Source organism: Ailuropoda melanoleuca, chromosome 3 (genome assembly GCF_002007445.2).
Source record: "Ailuropoda melanoleuca isolate Jingjing chromosome 3, ASM200744v2, whole genome shotgun sequence".
In the NCBI taxonomy this organism is placed as follows: domain Eukaryota; kingdom Metazoa; phylum Chordata; class Mammalia; order Carnivora; family Ursidae; genus Ailuropoda; species Ailuropoda melanoleuca.
The window spans coordinates 115,657,691-115,679,598 of record NC_048220.1 but is presented as its reverse complement, the minus strand read 5'-3'; the positions used below and the strand labels follow the sequence as shown (position 1 = coordinate 115,679,598).

General features: G+C 41.1%; 2 protein-coding genes and 2 non-coding genes across 4 annotated transcripts; 1 reads left to right on the top strand and 3 right to left on the bottom strand.

The window, feature by feature from the left end:
• Positions 1 to 3,140: 3,140 nt before the first annotated feature.
• LOC117801679 lies at positions 3,141 to 3,264 on the bottom strand. The gene has a single exon (XR_004624427.1). It is a non-coding gene; the product is annotated as a small nucleolar RNA SNORA28 (small nucleolar RNA).
• Positions 3,265 to 3,654: 390 nt separating this feature from the next.
• RPL37 (ribosomal protein L37) lies at positions 3,655 to 6,272 on the bottom strand. The gene is made up of 4 exons (XM_002922608.4): positions 6,119 to 6,272; positions 5,336 to 5,471; positions 5,035 to 5,119; positions 3,655 to 3,776 (listed from the first exon to the last, which is right to left on the bottom strand). The coding sequence occupies exons 1-4, from the start codon at positions 6,119 to 6,121 to the stop codon at positions 3,707 to 3,709; spliced, it is 294 nt and encodes a 97-aa protein (XP_002922654.1). The 5' UTR covers positions 6,122 to 6,272; the 3' UTR covers positions 3,655 to 3,706.
• LOC117801687 lies at positions 3,856 to 3,936 on the bottom strand. The gene has a single exon (XR_004624435.1). It is a non-coding gene; the product is annotated as a small nucleolar RNA SNORD72 (small nucleolar RNA).
• A 3,526-nt stretch (positions 6,273 to 9,798) lies between the features above and the next one.
• CARD6 (caspase recruitment domain family member 6) lies at positions 9,799 to 20,763 on the top strand. The gene is made up of 4 exons (XM_002922615.4): positions 9,799 to 10,953; positions 12,073 to 12,639; positions 17,865 to 20,017; positions 20,076 to 20,763. The coding sequence occupies exons 1-4, from the start codon at positions 10,671 to 10,673 to the stop codon at positions 20,193 to 20,195; spliced, it is 3,123 nt and encodes a 1,040-aa protein (XP_002922661.1). The 5' UTR covers positions 9,799 to 10,670; the 3' UTR covers positions 20,196 to 20,763.
• Positions 20,764 to 21,908: the final 1,145 nt, after the last annotated feature.

Genomic DNA, 21,908 nt, shown 5'->3' with positions numbered 1-21,908 from the left:
ACAAGCCTATGTACACACAATTGAAATCTGTCAGAGCAGTGTCCTTTGTTACTTTCCACCTATCTCCTAGACCTGGAACTGCTTCTGGCACACAGAGGTCACTGAACAGGTATTTGGTTCAGGAGAAAGGGTACTAGATCATCAATAGAAATGAGAGAAAACCATCTTTTAAAAACTCTTTCCAAAGCATCTTTTTTACTCTCCATTCTTCATTGCCTGATCTTTGCTGAATCTCTAGAAAACTGGCTTTATTCTCAATACTCTACTGAAATAAAGTTTATGGAATGTAAACACTAACCCAACTTTTGCCAAATCTGTAAGTCTTTATTTTTAAAGATTTTATTTACTTGAGAGTGTGAGTATGTGTGCGTGCAAGTATGAAGCCTGTCTCAGGGAATGACTCAAAACTCAGAGCTGATCCCAGGACCCTAGGATCATGACCTGAGCCAAAGGCAGACACTCAACCTGCTCAACCAACTAACTGAGACACCCAAGTGCCCCTGAAGTCTTTATTTTTCAAAACTTCATTCTCAATTAACAAAAACAAAACCCCTTCATTTCTCTTGACCTCAACCAGGTGATTGAATGCCCCCTCAAATCCCCTTTTGTAGGACTCAACCCTGTCCTAGTTCATGGGCTAATTAATTCTGCAACATTGGAGTCAACTGTCAACTTCAAGAGCGTGTATTTGTTCCCACTGCACCTCTAATATGGCCTGGCACATAGTAGGTACATTACCATGCACACTGTATGTTGAACAAATGAATTCTTTTCTAGTCTATGGACATCTCCTCAAATCTTTGAGCCTCTCTACACTGTCTTTTTTCTTGAATTTGTATATTTTCCAAGTTTCAGCTGTCAAGGATGGCTACTGAAGTTCCTCAGTCAAGAAATTATATCTTTTCTCTTCATCTCTTATCTCTGTGTAAATTATCTTCACCTTTCTTTTTTTTTTTTTTAAAAGATTTTATTTATTTATTCGACAGAGATAGAGACAGCCAGCGAGAGAGGGAACATTAAGCAGGGGGAGTGGGAGAGAAAGAAGCAGGCTCATAGTGGAGGAGCCTGATGTGGGGCTCGATCCCACAATGCCGGGATCACGCCCTGAGCCGAAGGCAGATGCTTAACCGCTGTGCCACCCAGGCGCCCCTATCTTCACCTTTCTAACCCTTAAAATCCCTTTCCCAACTCTATGTTCACTACTTCCATTGTAGAGCTCCAGCTCAGCCTTCTGCTCCAACTGCCACCAGGTTTACTCAATTCTTCCTAAATACCTCCTCCTCATGTCCCACAAGAACTGTTAACAAAACCAGCTTTACTACTTTCCCCTCTTGCCTCCATTCTACTCTACTCCATCCATCTCGGGGAAATGCACAAACCACCTCTTTGCCCCGGTCAGAAACCTATCATCCAAGACTCCTACCCTCCTGGTAATATTTTTGCATATGTGACCTCATGGAATCCTCAGAAGCCATGTTACGGAAGGAAAGGGGGGGGGGTTAGAAACTCCCTTTGATTCAAATTTCAGGTATTCTCATTAGAGACCTCCCCATTACAGCCAGCCCCACTGCCACCTCAGTCCATGTCTCTATGATTTTCACGTAACTTCAGAACCTGCTGCCTGATCTTCCAGCTTTAAGACTCATGACATCCACACCACCACCTTCTACGTTTACCTTGCTAGTGTAAACAGTCAACACATTGTGTATATGTATTATACACTGTATTCTTACAATAAAGCTAGGTAAAATGTTAAAATCAGTGAAGTTTATAGTACTATACAGCATTTATTGAAAAAGACTGACAACTCAAACCTGTTTTTCAACGGCCACCTGTATATTAAAATTGCTGTTTTAATTTCATAAACTTGATTCTTGTGACTATGCTAAAAGCAACTTCACTTCCTTTACTTACTGTGCTCACAAAGCCCATGAAAGTTACAATTAACCCTTCAGTTTACCAGTGAGCAGAGGCACATAAGTTAGTAAAATCACACTAACAAACGGCAACCAGACTCCAGCAACCATGCTGTAACAATATATGGCTGAAAATCAGAGCTGTCACTCTAGTATCACGCTGGGAAGCCCAATGTGTTTAGATGAGCTGGGGCTCCTGTAGAAGTGAACGCAAGCCATAACCTTAAGGATGCTTTAGAAGCTTAAGAAAAAAGTAGGGTGGCGCTGGGTGGCTCAATCTGTTCAACATCCCACTCTTGATTTTGGCTCAGGTCACGATGTCATGGTCTTGAGATCATTCAGCAGGGTGTCTGCTTTACATTCTTTCCCTATGCCCCAACCCCTACTCATGTACACCTGTGCTTGCTCTCTCAAATAAATGAATCTTAAAAAAAAAGAGAGAGAAAAGCAGGAAGGCAGGACTTAACTAGGATCTTGGGAAAGCATTGTCGGGTGTAAAAAGGTGAGGTTGGCAAGGCACTGAAAATCATGAAAATCCTTTACAGGTCAGGATGTCATCAATGGGAAGCTGCAAATTAGACAGTACTTGGCCACTGTATCTTATGGTGGCTGTGCTAACAACTGCGCTCCACTTCAGCTTCTCTGCTCTCTCACTCAGCAGTCCAAATATGTTGGCCTTGTTGTCTCCTCCTTGCAAAAAACTGGCAATAAACCACCAAAATTGGGAAAGCATGGCAAAAAATTTCAGAGCCCTTTGACACAAAAAAATCAACGATCACTCAGTTGAGGGTTAAAAAAACTCTACTGGGGACCTATTTATCATTGCCTTTCATCTACAAATGTTAAGTTCATATATTTGACTTTTACTTTGTACTCAATCCACTGCATTTGCATGTGGCCCAACTCTCTCTTAACCCAGCCCACTCAAGTGTTCTTTGACCCCCATCTAACAAGTACCTTCAGATACTCACTTAGCTGGCCACCTTAAATCACACACAAGCCTATATGCTGAATACCAAGTAAGCATTTTGGAGACTAGAATAAGTTAACATCACCTTTCCAAAACAACTCATTCAATTACAATCCTCCATGTTCTCACTGGTACTCCAAACCCTATCACACAGGATTGATTACCACTCCCCAAAGTCACTAGACTACAGCAGATGAATGTTACTAAAAGCAGTTATGCTTTTGCGCTTAACATTTTTCCTTTTTCTTTTTTACACTGTTTAAGTCTATGTAACAGTTGGTCTCATGGAGGAGAACACTGGAATAGGTTAGACTTTATTGCTATAGCAAGCTCAAATTGTGTCAGACAACTTCCATCACCTGCCACAGAGTGTTGCTTGCAATACTCAACTTTTTAAAAATGTTAATCTCTACACCCCACATGGAGCTCAAACTCATGACCCTGAAATCAAGAGTTGCATGCTCCTCCAACTGAGCCACCCAGGCACCCCTAATCTTAGCATTTTAAATACCCTTATGTATCATGAGCTCTGCTGTGCTAACTCATACTGCATTCTTTCTATCGTCTTCCAGTGTTGTCTGCTTGAAGGAATCCTGGAATTCCGCTTATTTCTTAACCTCTTAAGCAGTAGCACAGCCCAGTTCAAAAGCTAGTGCCCCAGAACAGTCACTTAACAAGTAAATCTAATATTTTAAAGTTGTCCCATCCCCAATCCTGTGGCAATTCACTGATACTACAAGACAACCAAAAATACCTTAGCACACCAGATATTTTTTAAAACCAGACAGAATGTTTATTGTGTGACTAATCGTTGAAATCCTTAAGATGAACTGGATGCTGCAACAGCTGCCCTCTTGGGCTTAGGTGTTGTTCCTTCACGGAATCCATGCCTGCATCATATTCAAAATGAAAACCGTTACTTCATCAACAATATATGCATTTCAATTTTTATTAATATAGATTTATATGTGCTTATCTCAGTTAAATGCTGAAATCAGTTATCAAATTCATATGTTCAGACATTTATTTTTACAACATCATCGATAAGCTGCAGTATTTTATTGACTTCTTTCTGCTTCAAGATACCTGTTTTAAACATACACTTAACTGCAATTGTAAAAAAGGTCAATAATTTGCTTGTACTGACCAGACCAGTACTTCTCTCGAGGTTTGAGAGAGCCATTTGTGAAAATGGGTCCCTACGCTATCAGGCAGAGATCCTAAGTAGTTTCCTTTAGTCAAGGCAAAATAGGGCACATGTTCAATCGCTGACATTTTCTAAACTGCTTAACTATGCTTTACATTTTAACTCATTTAATATACACACACCCCCCTAAGGAGACAGTGTACTGTTATCCCCCTTGTAAAGCTTTGTGAATTGAAGCACCATAGTATGGTTCACACTCTTAAACTACATTATGTAGCAGTCCACTCAATACAAGCCCACCTACTGTATAATGCTTTTAAGTGCAAAGAAGGTCTCCTCAGCACACAAACACATCAAAGGGTGTTGTCTTTACAAAGCCCCAAAATGCTGTGTGATCTTTTAAAATGAGAAAATCTGGAATTAAGGGGGCAAACGCCAAGGATTCTGCTAAGTATCACACAACACAGGAAAGTCTCCCCAACAAAGAGTTATCTTGAGACCTAAGTGACTGACGCCTTAAAAGAGATGATTAAAATGTAGTTTCTCTAAGGTGGGGCTGAAATTCTACATTTCTAACTCTAGAGCCTGACTTTAACAAGAAAGTAAGATATCTCTCTATACAAAGGCAATAATTATGACGGTTTTCTACAGCAGATTTGCTCAAAGCCACAAAGTGAAGGCCTGACCCAAGACCTCTTTCACCACTATTGTCCTGACAAATTTTGGTGAGAAAGTCAGGTGTGGCCTATCCCTAATACCATTACATTTTGGGGTGTCTAGCTCAAACCACATTCTAGACATTTACAGCTTACACTATTGCTCATTGAGAGAGTAACAAAATCCAGATTAACTGATCTGAAGGTTACAGTGGCAGCAGAAAAAAATACCTTCCAACACTTCATCCCCACTAACCAGGGTAGTATCCTTATTTTACAGCGGATTAAGGAGGTTCTTCTCCAAGCTCACAGAACCACTTATGATGGAAACACAAAATACTGTACCTGAATCTGCGGTATACAATTTTTAGATGCCTCATTCGCCCGGTCCCAGTGGTGTTTCGTCTTTTCGCCTTGGCACTCCAATTATCTAAAGCACAAATTCAGATTAAGTTTGAACAGGTTTTCACCACAACTGTTATAGAGTGCCTTAGTTTTCTAAATCCACTTCATCTGCATACGCATGCACTTTTCCTTAAGTACCAACTAATGTCCCAAGCCATGCCCACTTTCCTACCACGCAAACAAGAGACTACTGACATCCATTCCAACACCTGACAGTCGACCTGAAACAGATTCCACTTACACTTTCTCTTGCGCTTGGCAGGATAGCCACATTTGCCACAGGTGGACTTCTGCAGGTGGTAGGCCTTCGAGCCACAGCGGCGGCACAACGTGTGCGTCTTATTGCGACGCTTTCCAAAGGATGACGTTCCCTTCGTCTGCAAAGGGGTGAAACGATTTTGAGATCTAGTCATTTCTGTACATATCCCGACGTTTTCAGGGAAAGAAATTACTGATTAAGATTTAGAGACAATTTAAAAAGAAAGGTTTAAGACAATCTGGGGCTGAAAGTGTGGCGGCAGGTCCTAACTTCTTAAATGCTAAATCAGAGACCACTACCAGCATTTCACGTTATCTAAAGCCTGCTGCAGGGGTTGCTATCTTTTGAAATCGGCTACATTTTTTAAAGGAGAGAGAAAAAAGACAAGTGCAAGACGAAATAACGTCGTGGTTTTCCTACCGATCCGGAACCCCAAACCTTAGAGCTCCTGCGAACAATGAATTTTTTTGCTCACGGAGCCAAACATTCCCAGATCACGCTTCTTCCTTCAGTTCTCACCCGAGGGAAAGGCTTCTCCAAAGAAAACAAGGAGCCTAGAGTGGCTCCTGCTCCACGGCTGTAGACTCAGCATCCCCAGGTACAGTTAGGAGCCATTCTTCTGGCTCTTGAGGGCCACCGCATGCCCCTTTCCTGCCCACCCGCTCCCTCTATCAGGAACCCTGCCGGCCCCCGCAGGATGGCAGGGAGCGCGACGCAGAAGAAGAGGATGGAAGGCGATTCGGAAAACCATTGGAGACAACTCACCATCTTGTTTCCGCGGCAGATCCCAAAGAGACCGGAAGAGGAGGTGCTTCCGCTATATGGTTCTCAGAAGCTTCCGCCTAGGGAAGTACTTCCGGCGGGGCGCTGTGCACCGTTCTCAAACGTCCGGAGCCTCAGTGTGGGTGGGGTCTACAGGAGGATCCAGACCCAGGCTGGGCCAATAGGGATTTCGGCGCTCGGCGGGCGGGAGGGCTCACAGCTTCCTGTCGTCGGAATGGACGTGTTTTCGTCGGACCCGCCTTAGCCGAGAGCGGCCTTGACGCCGGAACTCGGTTCTTTGTGCGGCTGCTCCTGCTTTTCCGCCTCCTCGCGTCCTCAGATGTGTGGCTGCTTCGCGGATTTCGGTCCCCGAGCTGGTGGGGAACGTGGGGGTACCCGTGCCGAGTCCGCGCTCCCGGCGTGTGGTGGAGGGTTCGGTGTGGGACTGGGATCCCCATCCGGGAGAAACCGGTTCCTCCGATCGCTCTTCACCCCGACTAGAAGCTTCTGGTTGACGCTGGCTCCCCGAGAGGTCGCCGGCGGTACGGAGGCATGGACCCGCCTCTGAGGAGCTGGGCTCCGAATCTAAAAAGAAAGGCGAATTATGTTTTTTCTAACTGTAGTAGTTTAGAGGCACATGTTTTGATTTTAAATTAATTGTGCCAAGTGATCACACGTGGAATCTTCAGATACAGTTTCCTGCGCCCCGATGTGAGGGAATCTGATTCGGCCCCTTTAGGTAGGGCCTGGAAGTCTGTACTGAAGCCCTCTCTAAGTAGATTGTTAATTGGTGGTTTCCAGATCTCCTTGATAGACGCTATCCGATTGTAACCTCTTACCCAGCAAAGCCCCCACCCTCGCAAAACAACAAAAAATCCAAGTATTTAAGAGTTAATAGGGAAAAAGATCCCAAAGAGCCAGATAACATGCTTATATTCTATGTAAACCGAGAATTCCTTACGTGTCACATGTGAAATATTAGCAAAGCTGACGGACTAGCAGGTGGCAGAACAAAATGAACTCTAGGAATCGGGTTTACAGGGCAGTCCCTGTCGTCATAGAAGCGGTAAATAGGGGTTGGGCGGTGGGCAGCAAGGGGGGGTAAAGAAGCCGCCAACCTGTGAATGCTTGGACAAACTGCAATTCAGGGGGCTTTCTGGATTAGGTGCTGAATTAGTTTCTTACTGCTGTACTCCTTACCACAAACTCAGTGGCTTAAAACAATTAAGATATACTTTTTAAAAGATTTTTTATTTACTCAAGAGGAATAAATTCTAGAGATCTGTTGTACCTCATTGTGCCTATAGATAACAATACCGTATACGTACACTTAAAATCTGTTAAGAGGGTAGATCTCTAGATAAGTGTTAACTGCAATTAAAATACACATGACGGTAATTTCCTATTACCAAAAAACTGAATGTATGTGTGTATGTATGTATGTATGTATTTATTTTACAGAGAGAGTGAGCGAGAAAGGGAACATAATAAGCAGGGGGAGTGGAAGAGGGAGAAGCAGGCTTCCCGCTGAGGAGGGAACCGGATGCGGGGCTCGACCCTAGGACCCCGGAATCATGATCTGAGCCAAAAGCAGACGCTTACCTACTGAGCCACCCAGGCACCCCTAAAAAATCTGAATTTAAACTTCCTAAGTTTAAATTTCTTTACTAAATATCCCATTTAAACACTTTCCTTCCCATCAACTTTGAAATCTCCAAGGGCAGGTTATTGTGGGAGAAGAGGGTATTTAGGGTGGAGCAGTGGGGAGGAGATGGGGTTTGAGAGCCTATTCTTAGAATGCCTTACCTACCAAGGTGAATAAAAAAAGATTGGCAAACTTACATTGTCTGTCAGTATTAGCTGGGATGCATCTCAAAATTCCTACTTTTGAGACACATTTAGTTAAACACTTAACCTAAAACTACTTTTTAATATATAGGGATTTTCTTAATCTTTTTTCAACCTCGGGGACAGTGGAATTGGATTAATCGTTATCCTTGGTTCTTAATACATTCTCAGCTTTGGTGCCTGCAGCATTGGTGCCTGCCTTTATTTACATATTTAATTACCTTTAATAATATAGTAAGGACCTATATACTCATCCCTGGATGATATCCTGTGTCTAACTCCATGATCTCCCTGTCCCCTTATCCCCTCTTATCTCCAACTTCTCCCGAACCTAGGTAACCATCTTTCTTAACTTCATATTCATTATTTCATTATTTTCCATTTTATATAATTTTTTAAAAGATGTTAGTTTTAAGTAATCTCTAGGGGCTCAAACTTACAACCCCGAGATCAAGAGTTGCATGCTCTACTGACTGAGACAGCTAGGCACCCACACTTTACATAATTTTAATGACTCCATGTATATTCCTAAAATGTGTGCATGCATGTGTATGTATTTAAGTTACATTCAACTTTTAAAAAGGGTATCATGCTGTACATAATCTTTTGGGACTTAAAGTTTTCCATTTAAAAAAATTTTTTTAAACTATTTTATTTATTTGAGAGAGACAGAGAGCACAGAGGGGGAGAGAGGGAGAAGCAGACTCCCGCTGAGCAGAGAGCCCGACTTGGGGCTTGATCCCAGGACCCTGGGATCATGACCTGAGCCGAACGCAGACACGCAACCGACTGAGCCACCCAAGCACCCCTTCCTTTTATATTTTTATGATTATATTGTGAGTCACTTAAGTTCATTCTTTTTGAAAGGTGTATACTGTTACATGAAATACTACAGTTTATTCATCCAGTATCCTGTTGATAGTTATTTAGATTGTTTTCAGATTCTTGTGAACTATGGAACTGTAAATAAAGACCATCTGGGGCACTTGGGTGGCTCAGTCGGTTAAGCGTATGACTCTTGGTTTCCACTCAGGTCATGATCTTTGTGTCATGGGAGGGAGAGGCCCCGCATAGGGCTCTGTGCTCAGCATGGAGTTGGCCTAGGATTCTCTCTCTGCCCCTCCCACCTGTGCTCACGCGCTTTCTCTCAAATGAATAAATAAATCTGAAAAAAAAAAAAGACCAANAAAAAAAAAAAGGACCAACTAGATAGTCTTAAAAAAAAAAAATCAGGGGTGCCTGGGTGGCTCAGTCGGTTAAGCCTCCTAGTCTTGATTTCAGCTCAGGTCCTGATCTCAGGGTCGTGAGATTGAGCCCTGTTTAGGGCTCTGTGCTCAGCACGGAATCTGCTGTTCCCTGCTGCCCACCCCCCCGCCCTGCACATTGCATGCACATGTGCTCACACACACTCTCTCTCAAGTAAATAAATAAATAGATAAATAAAATCTTAAAAAAAAAATAAAAACTGAAGTCTGCTAATAGAAACAAAAAATATAAACTATTAAAATATGCAGTAGTGTTTAAAGTAGAAAGTATGAATCCCTCTGTAATCATATGCTTAGAGATAACCAGTGTTACAATTGGGGTATCTCTCTCCTGACTGTCTTCTTTTAAATACCTATCTCTATATACATTTTATATATGTACACTATACACATTTTAATTTTTTATTTATTTTTAAAGATTTTATTTACTTATTTGTCAGAGAGAGAGAGAACAAGCAGGGAGAGCAGCAGAGGAAGAGGCAGAAGCAGGCTTCCCGCTGAGCAGGGAGCCCCACACAGGGCTTGATCCCAGGATCCCGGGCAGACACTTAACCAACTGAGCCACCCAGGCGCCCCTACACATTTTAATTTTTTAAACAAAAGTGGGATCTGTAACTTTCTGCCTTTTATAACAATATATCATGGATATCACTAGTTGTCAATATACATACACTTACTTCATCCTTTTATTTATTTGTGTCTTTATTTTTCAAGTAAACTCTACCCCCAACGTGGGGGTTGAGCTCATGACCCTGAGATCAAGAGTCTCATGCTGTGCTGACTGAGCCAGCCAGGCTCCCTGCTTCGTCCTTTTAAACTGTTCTTTTCTGTTTCACTGTTGATATATCAACATTTATTCCACAAATCCCCAATTTATGGAAATCTTGGTTATTTTAAATTTTCTGCTGTTATAAACAATGTTGTCATGCAGGTTCTTGCACTTACACCTTTGGGCCTTTGTCTGATTATTTCCTTAGGATAATTTCCTAGAAGTGAAATTGCTGAGTTGAATGGAATAAATTTGTATTTTTGTCTATCGGCATTTATTTATTTTTTGCTGCCTATTGCCAGATTTCTCTCTGGAAAGAGTTAATCAATTCACATTCTTATGACAAATAGAGCCCAGAGCAGGGAATACCTAGTCCAAACTGAAGTTCAAGGGAGACTTCTCGGAAGAATTGACCCTGGGGCTGAGTCAAGATGAGACTGACTCGAGTCATCGAAAGAGTAGATAGATAATCTATAGGGAGCCAGGTCTGGGTGGGCTCAGGGCTAGATCTCCACACTGTCTTGGCTTATTTGTATCCACTTTCTCCAATGCTAGGCATCTTTGTTGAATCTTTGCCAAATATAATTATTTTGCCATTTTCTTAAAAACCTGTGTTTATTTGCTATTGGAACGGTTTCATAATCCACTTCCTGGTCTAAAGGACAGGAGAACAATGGCTGCGGGGAGTGTTCCTTCAGAGATCATAGAAAGAGAACGAAGAAACTTACTTGAAATCCTCCAACAAGATCCTGATTCTGTGTTAGATACATTAACCTCCCGGAGGCTGGTTTCTGAGGAAGAATATGAGACTTTGGAGAATATTACAGATCCCCTGAAGAAAAGTCGAAAGCTGTTAATTTTGGTGCAGAAAAAGGGAGAAGTGAGCTGTCAGAATTTTCTCAAGTGTTTACTTAGTACTTTTCCAGAGTCAGCTACCATTTGGGGCTTACAGCATGGTAAGTTGGATTTCTATACTTTTTGGTGGGGGTGAGAGAGAAAAGGCAGATTTCCTGAAAAAAGAAAATGATTGCCTTTTGTTTTCATTCGTCTATCTCCCGGAGATAATTTTCACTGAAATATGATAAAGGGTAAAAGTGTCCAGGATTTTAAAGTAGGGAACAATGTATCTTATTGGTTTAGGGGATTGATAATTTTTTGTTGAAACTGTTTCCAAAACCGGCAGGGTTTTTTTTAGTGCTAGTATAAACTGCTTACTATTCAGTAAGTAAATTCATGCATATTTAACAAACCCAAGACCAAAGGCTGCATCTTTCACTTAGTATAACCATTTTGGAAATGTCAGAAAAATGATTTGTAGCACACAGGCATGATGGTTCAGTAACTTCATTTTTTTCTGTGATAAGAATGCCAGCAGAAGCCTACTTTTCTGGAGCAATTCAAATGCTAATTCTTCTATGTTTAAAGATAGTTCGTGGCAGATGAGGGAGTAATTCTTCCAGAATGGATTATTTAGCAATTCTGTAGATTACCACTAGAGGCAGATGTAGCTCCTTTGTATAAAAATCTAAAAAATACTGAAGATTATTTTAACAGATATTAGAGAGACAGAGGCTCAGATAAAAAGGTTAATGTTAATGGTCTCTAATGGAGGACAAGGCCCATATGCTTAGAGAAATAGATATTGTTATTTCTAGGACTTACTATTCCAAATTAGAGCTATTTGCTTCCTGATTAGAAATTACTAGGATCAGATTTCATTAGCAATGGCCCTAGGAAATCTGAGTTGGTTTTGGGTCACAGTAAAACCACAAGTAAGCACTATTCATAGGATTCACATTTTCTGTTTCACTCATGTACTCTTTTTAGTCTGCTGTGTAGAACTCAAACTTTTGAGCAAGGTAGGAATGTGATCTGATTTTTTTCCAGGGAGAGAAAGAATGACAGTTGACTTGTTATTTATGTGGGAGATGCTCAGTATTCCTATCCTCCAGTTTTGAAATAATGAAGAGAGATGATGCTTCGAGGTCTTGGAAACTCAAGTTACTATAAAATTTCTTTTTGTTAATTTGGAAAAATGAAACAACCCCCCCCCCCAACTTTCTTGTTCTTTTCAGAATTTTTAAAGCACAAGAATATAGAACTTCCTCAACCTGTAAGGGTAGGCAGGAATTCAGAAGATCGTTTTTCCTCTGGAGAGAAACAGCCTGAGAGTCCTGAGATCACAGTGTCCTTCCCAGAGAAAGAACACCTGGATATAGGAACCTCTGAATCCTTCGGGGACAAGAAAACGAGTCATAAGGAAACTGCTTGGACCTCCAGGGAAAATGAGAAGGAATACAATACACCCCAAGTCATACTGCCACATTCAATGGAGAACACTGAATATGAAATTCCAGAAACTATTGTGTATTTACAGGATGGACAGAGATACGAGGAGCCAGATGATTCTTTGTACTTAGGAAAAGAGGAGTATCTGGAATCTCTTCGATGCTCTGAAGATGTGGACCCTGCCGTGGAAGAAGAGGATTATAATGACCCAGAGCACAGTGTTTCTGATGGTGAAGAGGGCTCTGCAGATTCAGAAAGCACACGCTTCTCTGATGAAGAACGGAGTTGTGAGGGTTCAGAAACTGGCATGTCATTGGAGGAGGAGGAGCACGAGGAGGAGAAAAGGATTGAAGGTATGGGAGTGATATGTGATAGTTAGTTGGGCAACAACTTATTTTTAGGTTTCCGTGCCATAATGGGGAGAAGGGGTGAGGAAGGGCACCAGATGTCAGCAGAAAAGCGGCTACTCAGAGATTCTTTATTGCCTCCCTAACCTGGAATTTTCTTAGAGGGGGATGTTGACAGAGAGGAAGACCCAGGACGTACACAATGGTGGACAGTATAAGCAAAAATAAATACTGATTGTCAGCTTATAGGTTTCTGCAGTCATCTCCAGGATGCATATAAGAAGTTGCTCACCACTAATTTTAGGTGTTATCTTGTATTTGTCAAATTAAGGTTCTTAAGTCATTTTAATGCCTTTGTGACCAATGGGATATGGAGGTTATGGGCCTAATTATTGAAGTGAAAATCAGAGAGGAGCCTGTGATGAATGGATAAGATCCCAAAATATTGTTACTTGGCTCAATCTAGTCATAAATTGCCATCTTGGTAAGGGAAATTATATCAGTATCTTTAATTGGAGTATTTCTGAATGAAAATTCGAAAACTGAGAAATGCTTTATTTGGAGAGAGATTGTCTATGACAGTAAAGATCGCCAAGTTCTGAGTAGAGGAGGGAAAGGTAACTATCATCTCCCATTCAGTTCAAATCCTGGGGATTCACCATCCAGTTCTAGGTAGGAGAGGAGTAGTGACCTCCTCATCACACCTGGCATCAGTTGGCTAGGGCTGCCGTAGCAGAGTACCACAAACGGGGGAGCTTAAACAATCAGCAACAGAAATGTGTTATCTCAGTTTGGAGGCTAGAAGGCAGAAATCAAGGTGACTATAAGGTTGGTTACTTCCGAAGGCTGTAAAGGAGAATCTGTTCCTAGCCTCTGGTGGTGTGCTGGAAATCTTTGGCATTCTTTGGCTTGTAAAAATATCCCCCTCATCTGCCTTCATCTTTACACAGTTTGTCTCCCTGAGCGCATTCGTCTAGGTCCAAATTTCCCCCTTTATAAGGACATTAGTCATATTGGATTAGGGCCCACTGTAATGTCCTCATCTTAACTAATTACATCTGCAATGATTTTAACATGAATTTGAGGGGTGCATGATTTAACCTACGACACAAATCTTGTCCCACCCCCATACCTTCCCAGTCCATAATCATTTTTAGGCCTCATTCTTAATTTTTATTTATTTACATATTTCACTTATTGTATAGGGTTGACTTAATTATTCATTGCATAGTATCATCATTATCCTGCAAAAAATCCCTTTTGTTTGTTTATTCCATTTTTTCTTCATTCTCCATTCCTCCATATGATGATTCTTGTCTGTTACTGTTTGGTTTGTATAATCTTGTTTTCTCTATCAGTTATTTATTGCAACAGTAGCGCTGCCTGACAAAGCTTATTAAAACAATAAGAGTGTCTGTAGTTCACTAGGCAGTTCTTCTGGTCTTCCCTGGGTTTATTCATGTGTCTGTGGTCAGCTGGCTATAGGCTAGTCTGTCATCTCCTGGCAGGCTGGTCTGGACTTATTCTCAGACCAGTAGGGGCATATTCTTATGGTGAAGACAGAGGGGTATAAGAGAGAAGGCAAGGGAGAGAGGGAGAGAGAGAAAGAGACAGAGAGAGGAGGAGACTTAGGCTCAGAACTGTCATGCCATCTGTATTAGTTTCCTAGGGCTCACTAAAGTACTACAAAAGAGTGGCCTAACAGTGGAGGTCTCCCAGTTATGGAGGTCACAGGTCTGAAACCAAGGTGTTACCAGGGTCATAACATCTCTGCAGGTGTTAGTAAAGGAGCTGTGCCAGTCTTCTCTCCCTAGTTTCTGGTAGCCTCAGTTATTCCCTGGCTTGTAGACCACCTCCTCTCTGTGTGTCTTCAAATAATTTTCTCTCTGTGCATGTCTCTGTTTTCAAATTTCCCCTTTTTGTAAGGATACCAGTCATACTGGATGGGGCCCACCCTGATGACCTCATTTTAACTTGATCTCTGTAAAGATTTTATTTACAGATAAGGCCACATTCTGAGGACCTGGGGACTTCAACACATTTTTTTTTTTTTTTTTTTGCGGGGGGGGGTAGGAAGTAGACATAATTCAGCCCATAACACCATCACTTCTGCCACATTCTGTTGGTCAAAGTATGTCACAAAGACGGTGTAAATTCAAGGACTAGGGAAAAATAGATACCACTTCTGACAAAATGATACTGCTGAAAGCCAAAATATATCCAGAAAGCCATTAATTGGGGCTATTTTTTTCAATCAATCTAACACCTTTAGTAAATTCAGCAATTTAGCAAATTTTAGCAGATTTGTCAATTTTAGCAAAACAGGTCAAGAAAAGTTTCAGTAATGTAGTTATGACTTGCAATGTAATTCTAATAGCTAACCAGTCTACTCTAGTTGACTGGAGGCATGTGGCTATCCTCTGTCTCTTTCCTCTGTAATATTTATCTATGCAGCTAGGAACTGAAAAAAAAAATCCAAATTAATCTGATTCAAAGGAGAAGAGTCACCATGCTTTCTGTTATGTTAAATTTCATGACAAAAAATATCAGTGTCTAATCTAAGTCTCAGGATGGCTTATGGTGTTGCTCTGTGTGCTCTGCTGTGTATAAGGTCGGCTTGTATATAGACTGTATCAATCTATTCCCTTCCCTTCCAGCTTATAGTTGAGTTCATCCCATGGTACAAACCCATAGATTTACCATTTCCTGCACCCTTTCTCTCTTCCTGACGGCCTAAGTTTTAATGTGATGTTGTTTCCCTTTAGTCTGAAGAGTTTTATTTATTATTTCTTTTAGCGCAGGTCTGCTCGTGGGAAATTTTCTTAGATTTTGTTTATTGAAAATGTCTTTATTTTGCTTTAATTCCAGAAGGCTATTTCTGCTAGGTACAGAATTATAGATCGGCAATTTTTCTGCCTTCAGGACTTTATTAATGGCATTCCTTTGTCTTTTGGCTTCCATTGTTTCTGATGCTAAGCGTGCAGTTTTTTTTTAATCATTGTTCCCTGTAAGTGTCATTTTTATTCTGGGTGATTTCAAGATCTTTTTCTTAAAATTTTTTTAGCTGTTTTGTTTTTATCCTCCTTAGGGTTTAGAGAGTTGTGTAAATCTGTAAAACTTTTTTTAAACCAAATTTGGAAAATCTTCAGCCACTATTTATTCAAATATTTTTTTTCAGTCTCACTTGTTCCTTCCTCTCTTTCTGAGACTACAAGTCTCTTTCTAAGACTAAAGTTGTTGTTGTTGTTTTTAAAGATTGTATTTACTCATTTGACAGAGAGAGAGAGAGGGAGAGAGAGAGCGCACAAGCATGGGGAGTAGCCGGCAGAGGGAGAGGCAGGGCTCTGTCCCAGGACCCTGGGATCATGACCTGAACTGAAGGCAGACACTTAACCCAGTTGACTGAGCCACCCAGTCAACCCTCTCAATTGTTAAATATCTCCTAAGAATCTTAGTTTTTTTGATCTGTTTTAGTTTCCAATTAACCTAACTGGACTCAAATTTGAAATTCTCCTTTCAGTGGGTGGCAGCTAAAATCTCTGATCATTTCTTTTTGCCTTAGCTGGGCTATTTTCATGAATTTTAAATCTACACAAATTTATAATGCCTGAGTGGCTTAGTTGGTGAAGTGTATGCCCTCAGCTCGGGTCATGATCCCGGGGTCCTGGGATCAAGTTCCGTGTCGGGGTCCCTGTTCAGGGGGCAGCCTGCTTCTCCCTCTACCTGCTGTTCCCTCTGCTTGTGTGCATGCACTCTCTCTCACTTCCTCTCTGACAAATAAATAAAATGTATTGGGTTCTAGATATTGCTTCTTAACTTTTTCTTTTTCATCCAGCTCTGTACTTACTGATTGTATCATTGCTGCTGCGTATAAGATTTACTCTGTTGCTTCTTGGTGGCATCCCAAATGAGCTCCATAGTAACCCTATTATTACCTTGTCAATACTAGACATCTTGGCCTGGGCTGTGTGAGTACTGGTTTTTGTGCTGAAGAAATAGTAGATTGTTGTCCAAAGACAAATTAGGTGATAGGCAAAAGCAGGACCTAAAAGGTTACCTGCAACTTATCCTCTCACTGCCTCCTCTGGGAACCCTTTTTGCTCAACTCCTCCCTCACCTTCTTATCCCAAAACATATTCCAATTCAAGTGACTTTTAGACTGCCCTAGGATTTCTTAGAGTTACCTTTGTGAATTCTTAAAATCCATACTTTTTCTTCATGTCTGTTGTTTCTTCCATGCTATTTTTAAAGAAGATTTATTTGAGAGAGAGAGAGAGAGAAGGAGTAAGAGAGAGTGGAAGGAAGAGTGGAGGGAGAGGGAGAGAGAGAATCTCAAGCCGACTCCACACTAAGCATGGAGCCCACCACAGGGCTCGATCCCACAACCCTGAGATCATGAGCTGAGCCGAAATCAAGAGTCAGATGTTTAACTGACTGAGCCACCCAGGCGCCCCTCTTCCAGATTATTTTTATAGAGGACCCAAGAATCTTATGCTAGTTTGCCATCTACCAGGAGTAAAAAATGTTCTCTGGTCTTCTTTCTCTACTAAGCACTATCTCTGTATTTCCAAGAAGTGGTTAGGAGGTGTATTAGGAAATGGGAGATCAGGAGAAATTAGGTACAACACATAAATTCTGAGAAAACTTTAATGGAAATAAAATATTCCATTTCTCCAAACTTTAGCAAGAGATACATTTAAGAAAGAAATCAGTATCAACCTAGAAAATTCTTCATACATGTATATCATGAAGCATTAGCAATGTTTTTCATTGCTGCATATAAACATTGGTAAAAAAGTTGGAAAGCCTAAATGATCATCAGTAGACAGTGGTTAAATAAGTAGTGGTCCATCTAAATCATGAAATATGATGGATTAGCTAAAATGAATTAAGTCAATCTCTGTATAAACTGATTTGGAAGAATTTGCAAAGAATACCATTAAGTGGAAAGAAGTTGAAGAATCATTTGCTTAGTTTAATATCATTTATGTAAAAATAAAATAGCACCCACTAAACCAAGTGATGTATGCATGCATACTTACGTACTTGCATGGAGTAAGGATGGGAAGCAAACATGTAACATATTGACATCTCTTAGAAGGAAAGTGGAATTGGCAGAGTGGTGAAAGGGAACTTTCACTTTATGTGTTGTTCCATCTTTTTACAATGAAAATGTCAATTGCTTATATAATTTTGAGTGTGGTATTCACAGAGTATCTTTTTCCCTACAGAAAGAAAAAAAGTGTTTAAAGATGTCCTGTCTTGTTTGAACATGGATAGGAGCACAAAGATTCTGCCAGATGTTGTTAAGCAATTCTCCTTAGATCGAGGATGTATGTGGACGCCTGAGACTCCAGGAGACTTAGCCTGGAATTTCCTGATGAAAGTTCAAGCTGTGGATGTGACAGCCAGAGATACAGTCCTCAGATACAAGGTTCCGGCTGAGGATGGCAAAGAGGAGTTGCTGACTGGAGTAGAGAATTTGGAAATCAGGGACATACAAACCATTCATCCTTTTGATGTTCTTTGTGCCTCTCTGCTCTGTTCAGACAGCTCGTTGCAGCGTGAAGTCATGTCAAACATGTATCAGTGCCGGTTTGCTCTTCCGCTGCTCCTGCCAGATGCAGAAAACAACAAAAGCATCTTAATGCTAGGGGCCATGAAGGACATTGTGAAAAAGTGGTCAACACAGTCTTCAGGAGGGCCTATGGGGGACGCAGAAATGTTTCCGAAGATGCCTGTCATCTCTTTTGTGCGCCTAGGAAACTGTAGCTTCTCCAAGTCCAGAATCCTCAATAGACTGCTTGGTCCTGCCCAACTGAAATCACACAAAATCTTTCTCCATCAGGATTGTACTGTCCCAGTGCTTCCGCGGCAAATCTCTGATGGCCTGGTTGAGATAATGTGGCATTTTCCTGAGAGCGATGGTCTAAAGGCAAACCCTAGTTTTTTCCAAAAGCCTGTTGCTCTGGCCAACCTTCGTGGAGACCTAGAAAGTTTTTGGATACAGTTTGGTTTTTTGGTGGAAGTTTCCTCAGCTGTGTTTTTTTTCACTGACTACCTAGGTGAGAAGGAGTGGGACTTGCTAATGTTTTTAGGAGAAGCTGCCACCGAAAGATTCTACTTTGTCCTCAGTCCCCAGGCCCAGGAGAGTGAAGAGGCTCAGCTTTTCCAGAGGATTCTAAAGTTGAAACCATCACAGCTACTGTTTTGGGAGGAGGAGGAAGCTGGGGAGAGAGGGAAGAATATGGAGGGTCTTCAAGCTGCTCTGCAGGAAGTGATGTCATCTTCACTCAGATGTGTGTCCATGGAGGACATGGGCTCCCTGGCCAGGGAGCTGGGAATCCAGGTAGATCAAGACTTCGAGAACGTTCAGGGAATTCACAGTTCCCGTAGTGAAAACCTGGCTGGAACAGCTAAAGATGAGAGACAACAAAGACACAGTCAGCCAGAAAGCTCATCTGAAAGCCTAGCTGAGATGCCTGTAAGAGAGCCTCAGGCTAGCTGGAATCTTCAGAATTTCCACTGCACCCCAGTACTCATGACTCATCTGGAAAACTCCTGTTCTTTACCAACCAGAATTGGAGGTAACTTTAACCGTGTTTCTTTGAAAGCCCCCTGGGTTGTGGGCTCCCACTTTTGGTCAGAGCAGAGGTCTAAGTGGTTCCATCCCTGGCCCTTTCAGAAAACAAGGGACCATGGTCGAGGTAAAAATTTTAGGTTTCAATACTTCCAACCACAGAGATTTTATTCACCTGAAAGATTTATGAAATTTTCAAGAACTCCTTGGGGACATCACATGGATAAAACATTTGGGAGACCGCTAAGGCCTATGTCTCAGCATGTACAGGCCTGGCCCAGGAGACCACAGACAACAGGAGCTCTTGAAAGATCTGGGGCCATGGTCTCCCATGTAGGTCACTTCCATTCCCTGGGTCCACAGCCTAATCAAGCCTTTGCCCAGAGAACACAGCCAACTAGGGCAACTGGAAAACTTATGAAAACAACATCCCGTATTGAAGGTCTTTACCCCCGGGACTTTCAACCAGGAGCCATACAAAAACCTATAAGACCTGCTTCTCAGCAAGGAGCCAAACTGAAGACAGAGGATGGGCCTTCAAATTCAGCTTTCCAAATGGATTCCTATCCCAGGTCTAATAGCAAATGTCTACCCAGCTCACAGGTCACATCCAACCAGCCCAAGCCATCCCAGGTCAAGCAATTCCAACCTGTGCCCTCTCAACCCAAACCCACCCACACAAAACCCACTCAACCCTGGCCTTCCCAAGCTAAACCCTTTCCACCCAAACCCACTCAACCTCAGCCCTCCCAATCTAAGCCTTCTCAGCCCAGACCCACTCAGCCCAAGCCATGCCCACCCCAGGCCTCCCTCTAAGCCTTCTCAGCCCAGACCCACTCAGCCCAAGCCATGCCCACCCCAGCCCTCCCAATCTAAGCCTTCTCAGCCCAGACCCACTCAAACCAACTCATGTAGAACCAGTCCTTCACAGGCTAAGACATACAATCCAAGAGCAGTGCCCAAGAGGGCAGGGAAACGTTAAAGTGCTTAGCCTAGAGACCTATGAAACAAGTCCTTCACCCAGGCCATTGCTATTACACGGTAACCTAAAGAAAGGTGGCAGTGATGATAAGAGACTCCTATCATTAGCATGACAGAAAAAAAAAAAAGATATGCACAGCCTAATTGGTATCATTAAAATATCTGTAAGAATTGTGTCTACCAAAAGGAAAAATATGAAAAGAATTAAGAACAGAGTCAAGGAATAAATAAATTAACTGAACCCAGCCTTGAGTATTAGGTAATATATCGCCTGAACCCGAGGAATGGGGCTATTGAGACCGTCCCATAAAATAAAGCTCAGGCAGCCTCATTGTTGCAAGAAAAATTGCTCTAGGTGTTGGCTGCTCCAGAGGTGTCTTGGTCAAAACTTTTTGGTTCAGTATCAGCCACTAAAGCAGATAATCTTATTTGTTTGGGATGTTTAAATCCATTTACTTGTGATAACAGCTGCAGTTTGCTTGGATGATGTAATTCTCTCATTTGACCTTTATATACAGAAATAATGAGCTAAAAACCAACCAATGAAATAAATTATTTTGCATTAACTTGGGTATGATTTGTGTATGTTTTGTATTTAAAGTATTGGTAATAGTTAAGGTAATTTGGCTTATTAAAAGATCTGATATCTTCATAATTTCAACTTAAAATGTATAATTGAATTTTTAATTTTAGAGTTATAAAGCTTTAAAAAGCATTGCAATGTGTAAGAGAACTTAAGATTCACAAAATTTACACTTTTACTTTATTAGATTCATTACTATCTTAAACATTTGGGTAAGTTCTGGCAGTTACAAGCATAAATAAAAGGAACACATTAAATTTAGAATATTTAAGTGAAGTTTAATTAAGGCCACTTAAAGGTTGATTTTAAAATTCACTAGATGTAGAAATAAAATAATAAAATTTGTAAATTGGATTAAGACCTCTGTTTTTTGAATTTATAACTTTTATAAAATTATTACTAATTTTAAGTATTAAAATAACCCCACATTGTCTTTTCTGGGTTAAAAAATTTTTTCACCTTCAAGGACACCAAGGGGGAAAAAAAATCATATTGTTAAATAGATGATGAAAAATGGTCTTTAAAAAGGAATAATTTCAGAGAACATTCTCATACTATAATAAAGCATCTTTCATTTATGCATGATTTAGACTATTAATATAGAGTATTTGGAGGGTGTTAAATCTCTAAAGTTATTGTAAGGATGAAGAAAGAAAGGACTATGTATGTAGATGTTTATGTTTATCCTTTCAAGAGAAAAAGCATAATAACTCGTTCATAACTACAACATCTTTGGTGTAAAACTGGAGTTTTCCAATGAGAATAATCTTTTTGTTGTTTTAACTTGAACTGAGCAATACTTAGTGATACTTTTAAAACATTTTTCTGAATCCTTCAAGATTAGTTCCTGGAGGACAGAACTTGTTGGGTTCTTTGTCACCAACAGATTCTGTATCAATCTGAGTCTTGCGATACATAGATGGTACATTCAATTTGAACACTCTGAGGAGCATTTCATAAAGGGACTATTTATGAAGAGCTGGACAAGATGTAAAAACAGGGCAAAAGAAAGTGCAGCACCCTGGATCTAGTAAAAGTGAGGCACATTGACACCCTACGATCCGAAGGGGGTGAGGGGACAGTGCTTTCCCCAACCAGAAGAGCTGTTTGGGAAGGGTCTTGGGTCTGGTT

Coding starts and splice junctions, on each gene's coding strand:
- CARD6 (XM_002922615.4), top strand. CDS start 10,671: ATGGCTGCGGGGAGTGTTCCTTCAGAGATCATAGAAAGAGAACGAAGA. Junction 10,954..12,072: donor CATTTGGGGCTTACAGCATG/GTAAGTTGGATT, acceptor TGTTCTTTTCAG/AATTTTTAAAGCACAAGAAT. Junction 20,018..20,075: donor CCAAGCCATGCCCACCCCAG/GCCTCCCTCTAA, acceptor TGCCCACCCCAG/CCCTCCCAATCTAAGCCTTC.
- RPL37 (XM_002922608.4), bottom strand. Junction 5,120..5,335: donor TGCCAAGCGCAAGAGAAAGT/GTAAGTGGAATC, acceptor TTTGTGCTTTAG/ATAATTGGAGTGCCAAGGCG. Junction 3,777..5,034: donor ATTGTATACCGCAGATTCAG/GTACAGTATTTT, acceptor AATATGATGCAG/GCATGGATTCCGTGAAGGAA.